This window comes from Lepisosteus oculatus, chromosome 24 (assembly GCF_040954835.1).
Source record: "Lepisosteus oculatus isolate fLepOcu1 chromosome 24, fLepOcu1.hap2, whole genome shotgun sequence".
Taxonomy (NCBI): domain Eukaryota; kingdom Metazoa; phylum Chordata; class Actinopteri; order Semionotiformes; family Lepisosteidae; genus Lepisosteus; species Lepisosteus oculatus.
This window is the reverse complement of record NC_090719.1, coordinates 2,366,370-2,384,652: the sequence shown is the minus strand read 5'-3', so window position 1 is coordinate 2,384,652 and position 18,283 is coordinate 2,366,370. Positions and strand designations below refer to the sequence as shown.

Here is an 18,283-nt window from a genome sequence, read left to right as displayed (position 1 = left end):
CTGTAGATACAGGGGGAACTCTGGCAAAGCAAAGTAGAGGTAATGAGATAACACCTGGTTAAAAGGCTCTTTGCCTCAGTTATCCTGTTTCTTGGTAAGCTGGAGGATCCTGGGAGGTTGGTTGCTCCTGTTTGGGTGTGATGATTGTTGGAACACAGGGTCTTGACGGATTTATTTCGAGAGATGAAGCTGTGGTGGGGTAACCAGGCCAGAAAGTGAGTGTCCTTTGCGTGGTAAATCACAGCACATTGTGTAGTATCTAGAGAGAAGCCGTAAACCATGTAGAGTGGGGGAAAGAGGTGAGGCAGTCTGAGCTACTCTGGGGCGGAACTGCATTTGCTGATCTATGATGAGACACACTGCGGCGAGCCAGGGCTCGCAGTCGTCAGCTCCCACGGCAACGAGCGGGATTCTGTTCAGCCCATTGCCAGCGGCTGGCACCCCTCACCGTCAGCCCCCAGTTAATCTCGCAATCAGGGTTATTTCAACACGACTTTCGTTCAGCGCTCTGACATTGAGTCTGTTTACCAGCTCTCGGCGCCTCTGACCTCTGTCTGATCAGCCTGTCCTGTATTCCTCGACCTTGTCTTCGGATCTTCCGTTCAGCCTGACCTTGTCTTCTGATTATCTGTTACTGTACTCAGCCTGGATTTTTACCACGGGTCTGTTGAATCCTCTAAATTAACGCACTGCACTTGCAGTGCCAGACCCCTATGCTAGGTGCACTGTTGCAGCCCCTGCGCATACCGCTGTCCCTGCTGCGCATCCTGAGCTCTGCCTGTTCTTCGTGCTGCCCTGCCTGCTTCATCTTCGACTTGACACCTCACCCCGGCTCTCACACATGGATTACTCATGGTTTTTAGCATTACTGTCCGTAATTATTTAAATATCATACTTTTTGTACCCTATGTGAAACTCCATAGCCCTCTCATTGCTCCCTTATCTCACTGGGCTGGGATGTAAAACAAAAATATGATATGCTTGGCCAGTTTTAGTTTTCATTAGTGACTATAGTCACTAATTGTTACCTGGTATTTTCAATTGGTTTTGGAATCAGTATTGCCTTATCACAGGTAAGCTTTGGGACTCAGAAAGGGTGGGTTTTTGTTCTAGCCTCTGGGGGCTGTGTCACCTGGCTCCTCTCCAGGGGGAGAGGGAGGCACGTGCTCTCTAGTCCACTTAACACTACAGAGAGCTAGATGAACTCTGGCCCATTGAGCCACTGTGGTTCTCGTATGAATTGTACCTTTTACTTACAGTATATCTGCATGTACCTACAGTAGATATATGTACTGTATATATGGAGCCTCCTGTTTTTTACCTTAATCCAACATGCAGCCCCCACCCCCACCCCCCAACTTATTTTATTAAAATCTTTAATATTTAAGAACACAGGAAAATATATCAAAGTTATCGGATGTGTTTTTATATGTGGACATGATAAACTCTTTTTAGATTTGTGATTTTCTAAAAACACTGCATTCCAAATCAACAACTCATAATTCTGCAACAGTAGTTCAGGTGGGTGGCTGCGTCAGCATGCGCAGGCTGCAAAGGAACAAGTAATAGATTTATTCCCTGCTGAAAAAAAGAAGAAAGAAAACAACGTTTTGGCCATGGAGTCTTATTCAGGTGTGAGTATAATTATAATTCTCACACCTGAAGAAGGCTCCACGGCCGAAACATTGTTTTCTTTCTTCTTTTTTTCAGCAGGGAATAAACCTATTACTTGTTCCATTCTGCAACAGTATTATCTCTAGATCAACCTCCAAAGACACTTCTTCCATTGAAGCTACTGTCTATAATTGTCTTGCAGATACTTCTGATGCGACTGTAGGTTGAACCCTCAAAGGTAGAACTATATTTTGAGAGCAGAGAGGGGGGAATTTATGGAATTGTAATGCATGCTGACCAATTATGAGCTCACTTTTCCAGCCCAGCAAATAAATAGCAGATAAATCCAGACCCACTATTTTTCATTGACTATGTCAGGGTGGTCTAACCATGTTCCTGGAAGGCCAGTCAAGGGTGGCTGGAATTGCACAGCCACCAGTATACTGTTGCTCTTTCTCTTGGATGAAAATGTGCAAACTACTGACCCACTCTGGTGACAGGAGGACTCTGTAAACAAGAGGTTGTGCTGCATTCCATACATTCAGGAGCCCGTGTGACTTTGCTCAAGAGTTGGAGGGTCCCGACCAAATCCCAAAACAGGTTTGCCAGGTTTAATACATATCTTGTTCAGCAACTATTGCCAGTCCCCTTTAAGGAATGCGTCAACTAAAACGTAAGATGGGTAGCGCTAATTCCCGATTCCTAAACTTCTAATGTGTATGGACAGACCGGTCCCAGCCCACTAGGTGAGCTCATTATAGACCTGTCTGTACAGGACTTTGCTCCCACTTCCCCTACACCGTTAACACACTAGAACACCTTTCCTTTCCTTTATCATCACACTCTCTTACTTTATTGTTGTGTCTCTTTCATTCTCACAGCCATCGCAGCGGGACGTACCCACCTCTGCTGAGGCTGGTCTCTGTCCTCGCAGTGGAGACACGCCAGACTTCATTCAGGAGCTGCAGAGTCAGTCACTCCAGCTCTTCTTCCAGAGCGGGGAGACCTTCTTGCCGGCTCTCTTGCTCCCCTAGAGTCTTCACTCCATACTTCCCGGACAGTCAGCCTGAGGCAAACGGAGGAGAGAGAACCATTAGGGAACTGTGATCATATTATGGTGTGCTTCGAAGTGTATTTAGAAACTGGTCAGCTTGATCCCAAAGCAAGTGTTTATCCCAAAAGGTTCAAAAAATCAGTTAGGACAGATATAATGGAAAGAGAATACTTCATAGAATTAACAGGATACATTCAAAAATACAAAAGAGAGATTAGAAAGGCTGAGAGAAATTGAAAGGAATTATCCATTGGAGGCTAAAATTAATTAGAATATTGTTTTCGGTACCATCAAGAATGAAGTACAACACAGTATATCCTGGACAAAAATGTTAAATGTCTAGACAATGAAAGGGAAATATCTGATCTACTAAATGAGTTTTTACTCAGGTATTCACTTAGGAAGAAGACAACATCATGCTGCAGTCTGCTGATACACAAAGTTTGTATTGAAGCCATTGGCACAGCTCCACTGACAGTCACTCAAGACAGGGGTAGTACCCAGGGACTAGAAAATTGTTTATATAGGACCATCTGTAAAAGGGTGAGAATGGGACCACATAACTGAAACACTTTTCTGGGTAGAGAATTGGTACAGGTAAAGGGTGAATACTCAGATTGTGAGGGTGTAATTAGTGGAGTACCACAGGAAGCTGTACTCGGATCACTGCTCAATGTCCTAAATTCTAGAATAGTTTGTGAACTAGTGAATTCTGCAGATTATAACAGATTAGGAGGATTAGTTGGAAATGATGTTCAAATTAGAATACATGACTAGGCGAATGAATGGCAGAACATGCTCAATGTACTGTAGACACGTGAAAGGTAATGTTACAGCAGGTCTGCTGCTGAATGCACACACACACTCTGTCCCTAGTCATCTCAGTCACACACCATGCACGCACACACACTGTGTTGTTTTTCCGTCTTTGCACCCCAGTAGCCCTGTGGCTGGCAGCTGCTTCCCTGGTGACCACAACCATCCCTACATACAAACCCAGAGCTCTCTTAGGTTCTGCCCGTCTGCATCAAACACACCTGCTTCTCTGGCAAACATTAATCCCAACACCCACCTCAGGCTACTGACTGCGGGATGAGAAGGGTCCCCCCTCTGAGCCTTCTCCTTCAGGAGAGAGCTGTCTGCCCATGAAACCCACCTGGCATTATTCTCAGTCCGTGTGACTCAGTCCAACAACTGATGTCCACACCAGAGAGCCTGCACAGGCTGTTGAGAAAGTTCTCAGCTGCAGCCAAGTATCACACAAATCTGTCAAGAGTTTATGACCTGAGACATTTATGACTCAATTGGTGTACTGTATAACCTCGCCATAACTTGGAGAGCTATTTTTTTAGTTTACTTGCCTCATAGCCTAATGACAGCTGCATAAATACAGCAACATCATAACCATTGTTCAAAACCTTATATGCAAGGTAATCAATCTTGAAAGTGCAAACATTGCTTACCCCAACCGAAACTCAGCTGCCCCTCCCAGACGAGAATCTATTTAGCTGCATGTTTAAAACAACTCTATGGATAGAGTGTCCGTGGGAACAGTAGTCTCGTCCAACAGCAATTAAAGTCTTTCTTAGAGGGAGAGAGATAAATCACTCTAGCATGCTTTGTAAAAAAAAAGCATAAATACTGTATGTGATATTAATTACAAACAAAACAAGCATGATACATGAAAAGAACAAAATTAATTCAAGTGATAAAATGGGACGACTCAACACAATTAACCAAACACTAAATGAGCTGCACTGAACTCCTCACACCTCAAGTCAAGTATAAAATCTCAATTACATTATTACTGCCTCCGAGATGATGAAAACACTAGTGCAATAAACACATTATCACCAGCTATGTTCTGCTCTTCAAAACCGACTGTCTTTGCAAACTCGGTTCTCTGAAAAGGAGTAAAGTCATCACCAGAGGCCACAGTATGTTGTGGACTTCTTTTTTAATCCTGATGTATATTGTATGTCTACCAATTCCCCCAGCTCAGACTCCTTACAATTCTTTTTCTCCATCAGTTTCAGGAAATGTCCCAGTCATGCTAACCTAGTCTACCAGGGTGGTAAACATATTCAGCCTTAGGTTTGAGATATCTTGAGGAAATCCTTCTGGCTCAGATGAAAGATCCTGTTCATGACTCCACATGGAAGAGTCTCCAATGAAAGGTGAGGTTCAGGAGAAGGGCTTCCTCACTCAAACTCTTTCCCCATGGAGGGGAGAGTGGCTTTGGAAAGTTCTGAAGACAGTCTGAAAGGAGTACAGAATACTCAGGGATTTCAGAGTTTTCATGACCAGGCTCTGCTGTAAATTCTGTCCAACAATTAAATACACTTTGTTTTATACAACAGTATAACATTGTCCTGTAGCACCCTGAGATACTGATAACTAAGTCTCACAAAAACCTACTTGTCAGCAGATTAACGAGGGATATGTCAGTTTAACAGTGGGAAATCACAGCTTATACACAATCTTTAATTGCTTCTTCAACATCGTCCCCCATCCTGAAGCTAGAAGCTACGCTGCTGTGTCCATTTTTTTATGAAGGACAGACTGGTCACTTGAGCAGGACATAAAAGTCCTGGACATCAGGTTGCTATACTTAATTGAAAATGGAGGTTTGCAGTGTTAGGACAGTCCTGTCCAGACCATCACGCATGGCTCTCCCTATCATTCCAGGCAAGGTTTTGGAACTCAAGACCCCCCAGATCCCACCCCAATATTGACAGACTACATTTATAGATTTGTATTTAACGTGCTATTAGGTTAGAAATCATTGCGTGTCGCCACCCCAGATGGTGAATAACAATGCGCTGGCACAGTCCAGCCTCTAACAGATCATTTGAATCTGTGAACACTAAATGTTTGTCTTTAGACAGAATGTGTAATAGCAGGTATAAAAGGCAAACACAAAGGCCAGAGAAACTATTCATTCCAGGAATGTTACCTGTCATTTATTTTACTGATGCAAAAACACGCAGAATATGACAGCGGAATTAAATACTCTGTGGGAGTTTAAACCTTAGAACAGGAGAAGGGCTACATGGTTGTATGTTAAATAGGACTTGAGATGGAAAAAAAGCCTATATACTGTAGCAATACATTCTGACACTCTTGTCAAGGTTTTAGGCATTGATCCCTAACAAATGCTCCACTTTATAAAATCAGACTGATGATTTTCCCAGTACTGAGGTAGTATCCCTCTAATCCACTGTCTCCTCCCCCCCCCCCCCCCAGATCCAGCAATCTTTGCAGAACACTTTACCATCAATTTCTAAAGAATTACAACAATTCAGTTGTGACCTCATCAAAATCTACCATGGCCTTCAACCAACAAATAATTTTCTTAACTGATCTCTAATCATGCATGTGTTCCCAGTCATTAATTTTCTTGATCTAGTACAAAACATGCTCAGCTGTTGCTCTCCAGTACAGACAGTTAAGACCTCTGCTCTAGTTGACACTATATTTGCCCTTTTCACTTTAATAGGCCTGACTTGTCTATGACATTATTAGTCTTTCACAGTAGGTCTTATTAATATTCCCAAGGCCTGATGTCCACAAGCAGCTGTTTATATTTAGTAAGATGACCCAAAGTTGATTGTGGATGCGTACTGTATTATCCTGCAAAATACCAGGAGGATTCTGAACGTTTTCCCATTTTTCATAGAATCTGCACCGTCTGCAGCATCTGCCTGGGGTTGATTAGTTTGGTGGAGGTGAAACTTTCTTTCTGTTTGGCTGCATATACAGTACAGGTAGCTGCTGCAGCTGCAGTATATTACTCCCTGTTACCTGTCCCTACAGGCATTTGTGCGTTACTGTATTGCTGCTGGTTCAGTCTGGGGCTCTGCTGCACACTTTTAGAAATGTGTGATGGAAGCTGTCATTTCTAAGAAAGCAGGAGAGGCAAACTCAAACAAAGAATGTTTGCGATGCATGAAATAACAGATACAACTTTACCTCTGAACTTACCAATCTAGCCCTCCAGCTCCCAAAGTCTATGGTTTTTGTTCCAGTTATGAATGAGATTGGGGTAGAGAATTGAGTGCAAATAGCATACATGTTCCTTATTTGTTTAGTTACTTGGATTGCTAATTTTTAAAAGAACTATACCATCTAGACTTTTTTAATATTCTGAGCAGTCTCCAATCACTTCAAAAAAGGTATAACCAAATACTGAGGGTCTTGTAGCCTATTGTGCTGTAGACTTAAGGTAAATAACACCTTGGAATGCTAAGAAACATTGCAAATACAGGGTGCAGCTAATTAAATAACTCCTATGAAATTGAAATCTGAAAAACAAGAGTAAAAGTGGTCTGCAGAGGTCCAATCACTCATGTTCCACACACTGCAGTTGGGGCAGATGTGAAACCCAGGAACTGTCATGAACCAAAACAGAACTTAACCATCTACAGACCAGTTGGCCGCAAGGATTCATCATTTAGCCAGTCAGCCTCGTGATGTTCATCATACAGGAGGTTTAGCAGTGATACGAGGTGGCCAATTTACAGCATATCCAGTAAAATACATTTCTGCCGGAGGAAATGATGTGATTTAATGTAGGCGTCTACTCACTTAAATCTAAGTTCCTGTACAACCCACTCCTGCAGGATCTATGGGTCCTGAAACTGCACAAATTTCAGAGAACAGGTAAATGTCTGTTTAATACTGAAAAGAAAAGGACAATGTTTAGGCTTCTTCAGGTGTCTACACCCAAGACGCGTCTCTTCGTTTCAGCGTTGAAAAGACCTTTGCCCGTTTCTTTGCGTCACATGCCTGCCGACGCCCTACTTGAACATATTTAATGGAGATTTGTTTCCCTATACTGTGGTTAATAATTAAACTAAGTTGAGAAAAACGTTTTCTTCCTGAGCAGCACAACAACGGGTAACCACTGGGAGGAAATAGGTCCTCCTTCTCCTCACCCTCCTCTTTCCAATCGAAGACTCAGGACGCAGATCGCAAGAACTTCAACAGGCTGACACAAGATCGCAGTTCTGGAAATGCGGTGCTGAAAGATACACAGGACACAATCCAGCTCAGCGGAGACGCAGGTGATCGATATGCAGGTACAGCATTAACTGACCCTATCTTCTCTATTGCCTAAAGGTTTATTATTTGTCAGTTTTACTAGTGTTGATCCATTTGCTGGATTTACCAAACAGAAGAACCTCAAAACTATGAGCAAGATCAACATTTCTGGCCTCTTGTGGTCTTTTTGAAGATGTTTTGATCTGTTTTAGACAGGAAAAATTATGATTTGATTAATAAATAATAATAACTTATAATAATCTACACTGTTGGGGAGCAAATATAGAGATTTATCTGCAGTCTCAAATGTTTCTGAGATTACAATACCATCTGCCAATTAAGGTATTATTACTTAGTTACTTAGCACAACTAAAAAGAAATATGAAGTACATAGATTCACAAGTCCCAGAACTGTGAGAATGGAAGAGACATTTGTTTGACTATATTGTTAAGATGATTTACATCTTTCCTTCCTTTACTTCTCAGCAGCACAACAGTGAGTCTTCACTGCCAGGCACATAGGAGATTGAGCCAGCTGTCCCTTTCTCCTTTTTTTAATTAAAGAATCAGGACGTAAATCAAGATCACAATCACAATCCTGACAGACGGCACTGAAAGACACACAGGACCCAATCGAGCTCGAAGGAGAAGCTGAATATTGTTGAACTCATTCTTCTCTATTGCCTAAAGGTTCGTATTTTGTCATTTTTATCAGCGCTCAACAGTTTGCAATAAGTATTGAAATAGCAAAGTTCTTCCATAAGGACGACATAACCTCAAAACTGAGAGCGAAATCAGCATTTACTGTCTCTGGCATACTTTCTGTAAATGTTAGACCCGTTTTAGGAAGAAAAGTTAGGATCTGATTAATAATCAATAAAAATTCTTAATCTGGTTTGTTGGAGAGCAAACATAAGAGTTTTATCTGTAGTTTGAAATGTTTCTGATATTACAATGCGATCTGCCGATGAAGGGATTGTTACTGTAGTACAGGAAACAAATATAAAGCACCCCGATTTTATACTTTTTATACCATTTTTATAAAAGTGTATCTTTTATTTATTTTTTAAATTTCAAGAAGAATTACAACATGTCCTTTAAGGAGAAATTAAGCATCATCTTTTAAATAATAAAGATTTGTCTTGTTTAAAAAATACCCAGAAATTTCTGTGATATATTGTTTTTTATATTTATATTGATTGTAGAATCATAAATCCATCTCTGATTCAGCAGGAGGGTCAATTATTCCAAGTTTGGGATCATTCATTGAGCTATATCTATGTACATATGGATAATGTACTGTATGGCATGACTCAGGATACTACTGCTCTCTTGAATATTTGTACTGAAGTCAAATATTTAATAGATATTTTGATTACCAGCTCTCTGTGAATTGAGGACATCCCTCATGGTAGCATTAATGCTGCTTGATATTATAAGTGTAAATGTACCGTTTTGACTTTATTCCAATATTAAGGTTGATTTATATGCTGTATTTGAATTCATTTTTGTGTAGGATACTTATCTTTAGTTACATAGGATAGCAATAGTTTATGCTATCATATCTAGTTTTGTTAATGCAGTGTGTATAAAGATTAATTTGAAATGGATTTTTAAATTTAAAGATAACATAAAACAGTTCTGATACTTTACTAAAAGTTTTTTAGCGGGAGAGGTGTTGTAGTATTGTTTCTCGCTTAAATATGGCTTGTGACTTTATCTTACAAATTTGGATTACTAAGCAATTTTTATCATTTGTGATTTTAAAAATGTTTGCCAACTTTTAACAGATGTACAGTATAACAATTTGCTGATAGGAACACTTTATAGAGAAATATTAGTCAGTACCCTAGTCAGTTTATATAGATTTTTTTATAGCACTTTCAAAATACTTGCACAGGATGATGACCTGATTTAAAGAATGAGGTAATAATGATAATTGGTGTCATTTGATTAATGTCAGAGCACAGAACAGCGATAGGGAGTATGCATTGAGACTAAAACATACTTATTATCATGAAATAGTAAAAAAAACATGGTACATGCTGGCTCCATACCTTAAGCTCAAAACATGTTTCAAAGCATTGTCATTATTTGCCAAAGGAACAGTAGTCCTATTCATAGAAAAGATCTTAATCGTCCAGGGGGCTTTTTACCGAGTTTAGTCATTTTGTGTGTGATCAAGGCTGTAGGTATTAGGGGCCTCATGAGTGGCTCTACTGGGAAAGCCATTTGCCCATGCACAAGTGGAGTGTGGGATCCCGGGTTCGAGCCTCAGATATGTCATGAACCGATTGTGACTGGGTTTCTGCAAATGGCAGCACACAACAGGCTGAGCACCACTGAGGGCAGGGCAGGACTGGTCAGCCGGGGCCACACAGCCAGCCCTCCAGCTGCTGCTCCTGCTTGCTGGTGATAGCTCAGCTGGTATTGAACCTCTTGTACGGGTGTGTGATGCCTGTGGTGTGTTACAAGCCTAGTGGGTCAAAGGAGTCTGGCTTCTCCTCGCTCTCCCCTGTGTTCAGTTACAGGGCTCATAGCTGTAAAAACACGTAATGTAATTTGCCCATATCAGGTAGGTGTAAGAAAAATAAATTGCAGATCACACATTTAAAAACCAATTTGCAGGTATTTAACAGCTAGACTGTTCTTTGGGGGATTTTATTATTAATAAAAGAAGCTCATTGAATTTACCATTCAGAATTTCAGGATGAATGAGGAACATATGAAAAGCTACAAACAAGAAGGATAAAAAGGTCGACCCATCTGCTGCAGGTTGTTTAGTTATTAGTAGCTATTTGACTGATGATGTGATCTCATCCAGCCATTTCGTGAAAGCAGAAAGGTATCAGCTTAAACAAAATGGCTGGATAGCTTGTTGCAGAAACGAACAACCTTCAGAGTAAAGTGCAGTCTGTTTTCCAGTGCGATCCCCTGTAGTTTAAGTTTCTGTTTCTGTTCTGCTACAGGTATCAGCTCCAACCACTGATCTGGACAGGTGATAAAGATGCAAATTCCAATGGCAGTGAAACACTGGTTGCTGGCTGTTCTTGCACTGCTTGTCATAGGTCTGGTGTGGTTGAGTTACAATCAACGTAAGTTAAGACCAGTTCATTTCCTGGTACCAGGTCCAAAACATTCCCTTCCTTGTCCAAATTATCCCCTTGAGGAAACCATTTATCCAATCAAGGATACAAATCACTTCATTCTTTCTGCCTATGAAGATCACAGAGAAAAGAGACTGACTCGGGTTATAGGGATAGTTCACCGACACAACCTTGAGCCACTTTCCTGTATTTTCTGCTGTGAAAAAAGCTCCAACTTTCAGACTAGGGCTCTGATAGACATCCATACAGACCATTTCGGATTCCCTTTTGCAACTACAGACCTGCTGTGTGAAGAGAATCCTGAGTGCAATGCTTCACACGTCACTATCGAAAGGGAAGAAAGGAAGAGAGGAGGGAGACTCTTTCTGCCCATAAGGAACCGGGAGAAGACCGAGGGTGACTTCCCTTATGAGTTCACAGTCTGTATCTCCAACCTGTTTGGGGACTACAACAATGCCCTGCAGTTCATACAGACCATGGAGGTGTACAAGATCCTGGGAATACAGAAGGTGACCATCTACAACACCAGCTGTGGGCCACAGCTGGATAAGGTTCTGCATTACTACTCAGAGGAGGGACTCTTGGAGGTGGTGCCGTGGCCCATAACACAATTCCTCAATCCATCACGTGGCTGGAATTTCGCAGAGCACAAGGGAGACCTGCACTACTATGGGCAGCTGGCTACACTCAACGACTGCATCTACAGAAACATGTACAAGTCCAAGTACCTGCTCCTCAATGACATGGACGAGATCATAATGCCCTACAAGCATGGCGGGCTGCATGAGCTCATGGGAAACCTCTCTGTTCAGAACCCCAAAGTGGGGGTTTTTGTGGTGGAGAACCACATCTTCCCCAAGACCATGTTCGATGACAACAAGACGTTTGACCTACCCCTCTGGAGAGAGGTGCCAGGGATCAACATACTGGAGCACATCTACAGGGAACCAGACAGGAAGAATGTTTTTAACCCCACTAAACTGATCATCAACCCCAGGCAGGTGGTGCAGACATCTGTGCATTCTGTTCTAAAAAGTTACGGGGAAACTTTCAGGATCCCCCCAGATGTGTGCAGAATCATACATGTCCGTGTGCCACTTCAGGGTCACCTTACTAAAGAACAGCTGCTTGTGGACACCACGCTGTGGGATTTTCAACAGGAGCTAGTGCCAAAGATTAATAATGTCATACACAAGTCAGGGGTGCTGACGTGAAAATGCTCAACACAACAAGAGCAGGGATCTTCACTACTGGTCCAGCACATTGCCAGTCCAGTATGCTTTATAGGTCTCTCCAAATAACTGTTTTTGCAAAATAGGGAACACATGTAATTGAGTAAGAAATTTGTACAATAAGTTTTGTCCTTGAGAGCTGTAGATTTTTGTTGACCATCATGCCCAGTTGATAGTTTTAGATTTGATAGTAATCAATACTTAAAACATTAATAACAAGCCAATTGTGAGAGAAGATTTTTTTCCTGTTTCATTTCTGGTCTTCTGCCTACAATGTGCTATTTAATGGCTGCACAACCTACTGTAGCTCTTCTCTGATTCAAAGTTTTAAACCCACACAGCGATTCACCGTCAATCTCATTCGCCCACTTAAAAACAACATTGAATATCAAAACCATAACTGAAACAAATGTTGAATGAAACTGTTAGACGCCTTTGTAATTGACACAAAGGGCTGAAAAATGTTAAATCTGTTAAATTCAGTCGTAATCAATCCTTGGTTCTCTGAAAAGGAAAGCAGGCATCACTGATGACTTACAGGCACCTATCACTTAATGCCAGTGGAGACCAAATCGCATTATCCTCAGCGGTGAGGGCAACAGTTATCATTGTTATCTTCAATTCTCATGAGGCACAGCAGGAGGCTTGCTATGTAGCGTCCGATGACCTGGTGTGTGCTGTGGTATCCCAGTCTCCTGATGAAGAACCACAAGGAGCAGTGGGCCAATTCCATCTCCAATCTTCCAAAGTGCCTTAAATTCTGCTGGACTACGGACGGGTGTAAGCACAATCCTCTAACACCTGGACAGTATGTTGGCCATCGACTTACTCACTCTAGGCGAGTACGTACCCAAACAGCATGCTTTTTTCGCTGCACAGAGTAGAAGTTATAACGTGCCACTCCTTCACGTGAATTGAGTGTACTCTCACTGCTGAAGTGGTGTTTCTGATGATCACACAACAGAGTTTATTAATGTTCTCTGTCGGGGTTTGGAAGTGTGGGAGAAGTCCGGTAGGATTCAAGGGAGACGAGCTTGTTGCCAAGAGAAGCAGGTGGACAGAGGCACAAAGAGGGTACACAAGGGCTTAAAAAAGAAAGGTAAAGGTTTATTTGGTGCTCAGATCTCTTGGTTAATCTCTCTGTAATTATTTGTCTCTTATCAAGAAATGGCAATAAATTGATTAATCTAGTTCCTTTCACTTGCAGTATTGATTTATTCCACTGAATACAAAAGAATGAGGCCAGTGTCCTTGGTCTGCATTTTTACATAGTTATAAATTGTCCTCCAAAATGCCCTGCTTGGAATGAGATCAAATCAAACAAAATCATTTGGAACTCTTGACAATTAAGCATTTAATATTAGAGTTATTATGCCGGACCATCCTGGGCTCTCCTGCCTTGGATCCTGGCCATGTCATATCACGATGGGTAAGTACTGTGTGACTGCTTGGCACCAGACTCTGGACAACTGGGCCTTTTCTGAAGGTGGTGTATGTGCACATATGGATTGTTTCACTCTCTCTATTTCACACCGCGGGGAGATCTCTCTGTCACTCCTCTCACTCTGTCTGCACTCTCAATGTCAGATTTGAGAACGCTTGCCCTAGGAACTTACGCTACTTTTCACAGCAGGGGGGAGGGTCCTGCCTAACGAAACGGACAAATCAGAACACAGATCATCAGATCTGACTTTCTTACAGCACCTTTGTCTCACTTAACCTATCGCATGTCAGGACAATTGGGAGGTCAATACAAATACATAACAGTAATACTGCAAAAACTGGCTTCCTGATGGCAAAACAGGACGTTTAGCAGCTCCAAATACCCTGAATGTGTAGGTCTCTGGGGAAAACAAATCCATCTCTGAATTTAGGAAGCGCTCTTTGAACAAGTAAGTGGAAATAGCTGTATAGTGTTTTATACAACATTTTGTGAACTGTGGTCATCTTAATGTTAATACGGTCATCTAATGATAAAGTCAGAGAGGACAAACGAGCAAAATCGTGTTTGACATATTTGAATAATAGCGTTAAATTAAATTCAAATAATACCCAGAGACGTGAACTTGTCAGGCACAGGTGTGAGTGAAAATGGTAAGAGTGGTAATTGATAGCAACAAGATTAATGGTAATTAACTCGTGCTAATGTAAGTTCGGTGTATATCAGCAGAGTACAGAAAGACACGGAGCCCGGGAGGGGCCATCAGTACGAAAACAAAGTGAGTTCGAGGGAACGATTTACAACCCGTGCGCACGAAATAATTAAATCGTTCCCTCGTTTTCCTTCATTCGTGCGCCCGAAATAACGTTTTCTTACTTGTCCTTCGTGTCCTTTGTGTCACGGTAGTCGCACAGGCAGCAGAAAGCATCTAAAACGCCAGTATTATCCCAGGCTCCTGACAGCGCTGTATCAAGCACTGGCGGACACGTGACCGCGTCTTCACATCAGCACAATAGAGCCTGACTGGCACTGCTGCAGATTAGGGTAATGGATAGAGGTGAAGTGATTTCCTCTTATTTTGCTTTGGGGGTGAGTTATGAGGGGCATCACTGTCGACAAGCGGGAACTGAAGAGGATTCTCCGGTGTAATGGGCTCTGCTGACGGCGATATGCAGACAGGAGAACTGATTGGCTTCATGGTTGACCAATTGCGAAGGAATTAAAAGAAAACGAGGGAGCGATTTAGTTATTTCGTGCGCACGAACTGTAAATCGTTCCCTCGATATAACTTTTTTTTTCCTCCCTACTGATGGCTCGGCTCTCCCGGCTCCGCAGAAAGAAGCAGCTGCAGGGACACTAACAATAACATACGATTCAACGCCATCTGCATGCAGAGTCATCACCGGTCATTTTAGTCCTGAATCAGATGATATTTGGTAGTTCCCTGTAAACCCTTTTATCGTTGCTGTAAACGCATTGTAACGCCAGCACCACCTCTACTGTCGGCCGTATGCCTTGCAGCATGCAATTACATTGCAAAACGGTGTAAGTGTAAGTGTCTCCCGCCTTTCCCAAAACGACACCCTCACACTACTGTACTACTAATACCGAACATCGCACAGGACGGGAAAAACTGTACGTTCCCAGTACCGGACCCGCTGTCTGCGCAGAGACTTTGCAGAGAATAACGGTTGGTGACAACCGTAACGGTTTTAAAAGGACTGTACGATTTTTGACGACGACATTGGAAGGCATCAAACTTCGTAGATAGTACAGGAACATTTAATACGCTAACTATTATCACAGCGCAGTAACAGGCTTAATTTCATCCTCTGGTGTTGTATATGGTATATTGTTGTGTGTGTGTATATATATATATGTTTATAAACAAAGTTTTAAGTGTTCAAACAGGTTTAAACTTACCCCTCGGTAGCGCGCGCGCCAGGGTCTTGTAACGGCTTTGTCGCGAGCCGAGGCGGCTCGAGCGGCGGCCGTTTTCCCGCCCTGACGCGGCTCCGCTCGCCCACCGCCCGTAGAGCCCCGAGTCGCCGCGGTTATTAACTTTTTTTTTAAAAGTAAAAAAAAAAACCCCAAACAAACAAAAAAAGTGTATCGACTGTACCGCTACAGAGGGCTGTGTGTTTAAATGCAATTAAACACGTGTCGGCACATGTTACAGAACGTCTCCCTCAGACTGAAACACCGGAGAGTCGCGTACCGAGGTAAGAAACAATTTTATTTCAAAACTCTCTCCGAACAACAACAAGAGGAAGAAGTGCCATCTGTTAAGAAAATCCTTTTTTTTAAAAAAAAAAAACAATACACTTTGCTAAGGCCAAGGATTATAATTCTTAAAACATTTTAATGTGATCTAGGCTGAGCAATCCTCTTGGATGAGGTTTATGTTTAAAAGGCAATAACGTGTGCACACAACGAGTTAAGAAGACGCAAACACACAGACCGCTTAAATCATATAAATATCGGATTCAGGTGGGGGAGCGGCGTCGGCACCAGGCTGCAAAGGGAGAAGTAATAGACTTAATTCTGCGCTGAACAGAGAAGAAAACAACGAAGGCTCCACCCGCCGAAGTTTTCATTTCAGCATGGAATAAACCTATTGCTTGTTCCCATGAATATTTCACGCCGAGTCCAACACGCATTTGGCCCCCCGAGGCGACGAAAGGGAGGGATTCGTATGGGAAACGCAAACTGCCGCCAGCTTTGATCGGCTGTCCCACGATGAGACCCTCCCTGTTCCTGCTCGCCGTCGATCTGCTCGTACTGGGGAGGAGAGTGAAGACTTCCGCCGCCAGGGGGCGCCACCGCCACAGCCGGACCCCAACAGGGTTCGTGGAAGTCGTAGCTGGACGCGTTTATTTACTCCTGAGAATGGGAAGACACATACTGTATCACTTCACTCCTGATTCCAGTCCATCGACCTTATTGTTTCCCTTTATTTATTTTCACTGCTCCATTTGTAGTGTTCCCCACAACCTGTTTATTGTCCTGGTTGTTATTGTCCATTGTGTTTGCACTGTACTGTCCACGTTGTGTGGCGTCGCCGAGGAACAAGTACAGGTTGATTCCTTTGCTTGCCTGTCCTTTTGCCATCTGTCATACTGTGTCGTCTGCTGTTCGGTGTGCGGCACTAATACGAATTCCAATACCCACGCATATATATCTCTATCAGGAAAATTAGTTTTGTTGAGCAGACGTCCGTCCACTTTCTAATGGCTTTCTCCGATTCAAGGTCATGGGGGAGCTGGAGCCTATCCCAGCAAGCAAACGGAGCAGGCAGGGGACACTCTGGACGGGACACCAGTCTTGAATAGACACGATACAGGTAAATACACTGCTGATCTGTCATGTCAAGGTAGAGTGGTATTAGTCTACAGGACCCTCCTGGGTTTCAGTGACACATAAATATATTTATTTAGCCCTCTGGCCTCCCAGCCTGGGCCTGATTAAGGTCTTTGTAGTCCCTACTTCTGTCTCACGTGCACTGTGGTGGAGGCATTTTAATGGGTATATCGATTTCTGTGGGTAGATGTAGGTATTCAGAATGATATTTGAATAATTTTTCAGATTCTTCAGATAGCCTATTCTTGCTATGTATATTTATTCAACGAGACATCTTTGTTACAGGTTCTATCATACAAATAAAAAAACATGGTCATAATTGTGTTGTGGGCCCTAGACACAGTCCTTGCTGTGCCCATGGGGTAACATGGCCCTGCTCCCGGGTCGGTGCTGCCTGTGGCGTGTTAAAGAAATCCCATGTTTCCTATCACCCCTGCATTGTCAGGTCAGTTATTCCTGATTAAGAGTCAGAGAAAACTGAATCCTATCCTGGAAGCACAGGGTGCACAGCTGGACAACAGTCTGGAGGGACTGATAGTCACCAGTTAATCAGCATACATTTGTGTGGTGGGTGATAACCTGAATTCCTTGAGAAAACCAACCTGAACACACAGATGAATATCATGCAGACTTCTCACAGAAAAAGCTCCATTCTGAAATTGGTCCCAGGATCCAAGGGCAGTGAGAGAGTCTTCTCTTCCACCGCAGTATAATAAACACTGACAGATGTTATTAACCAAGCTGAAGTAGTGTGTTTTGCATGTGCTAAAACACCCCAACTGTTTTCTAAATAATCCTAGAATAAAACTGCTCAGTTCAAGTAATCTAAAAAAAGAACAATTCTAAACAATAAAACATGGTAGGAGTTTCAACATTTGTTGTTTTTGTCAGTTGTTTATGAAAGTTTTCATCAAGCTGTAAACGTGTGCAAACTGAATTTCAAAATTGCATAATTCACATTACTGTATCACTACTGTAGAATAACACAAAGGACAAAAAATACATTCTCAAAACCTTGGTTAAAAACAAAACTCGTATAGTAGTTCCTTATCCTGTTCCAGGGTATCCACTGAATCTTCTGGTCTTTGCCCATGTGAGAGCTTTCTATCTGATTCATCATAAAAAAATGAATGGTATTTATAACCGGTATTAAACTTGTGCCAATTAATGAGTCTCAGGACTGCGCCCACTCAGATGTATGAGCTGAAATATAACGAACCGGTCTTGAACAAAATTAAAAACACTGACTTACTGTGGGGGCTGTCTCATATAGTCTCATTTCCACCAGTGTCCCTTTGTTATCAATGAATCACCTATTAAGAGCTGTTTAGTCAGCAAGGGAACAAATTCTTAATTAGCAAGTTGAGGATATACAACAGGAAGGTCTTGGAAATAATGCATATTAATTTGGGTAGTTTTGAGCTCAAGAACC

At 42.3% G+C, this 18,283-nt stretch overlaps 1 protein-coding gene and 1 long non-coding RNA gene across 4 annotated transcripts; one reads left to right on the top strand and one right to left on the bottom strand.

The window, feature by feature from the left end:
- Nucleotides 1–1,746: 1,746 nt before the first annotated feature.
- LOC107079822 (uncharacterized) lies at nucleotides 1,747–15,503 on the bottom strand. Its single transcript, XR_001480733.2, has 3 exons — nucleotides 15,415–15,503; nucleotides 7,606–7,691; nucleotides 1,747–2,680 (listed from the first exon to the last, which is right to left on the bottom strand). It is a non-coding gene; the product is annotated as an uncharacterized lncRNA (long non-coding RNA).
- Nucleotides 7,658–13,244, top strand: LOC102694640 (uncharacterized). Of its 3 annotated transcripts, none has more exons than XM_015366589.2 (3): nucleotides 7,658–7,749; nucleotides 8,276–8,401; nucleotides 10,681–13,244. In XM_015366589.2, the coding sequence occupies exon 3, from the start codon at nucleotides 10,719–10,721 to the stop codon at nucleotides 12,030–12,032; it is 1,314 nt and encodes a 437-aa protein (XP_015222075.2). In that variant the 5' UTR covers nucleotides 7,658–7,749; nucleotides 8,276–8,401; nucleotides 10,681–10,718; the 3' UTR covers nucleotides 12,033–13,244. The 3 variants fall into 3 exon arrangements, with proteins under 3 accessions (XP_015222075.2, XP_015222072.2, XP_015222073.2); XM_015366586.2 differs by having other exon boundaries at nucleotides 8,198–8,401; XM_015366587.2 differs by having other exon boundaries at nucleotides 7,659–7,749; nucleotides 8,201–8,401.
- Nucleotides 15,504–18,283: the final 2,780 nt, after the last annotated feature.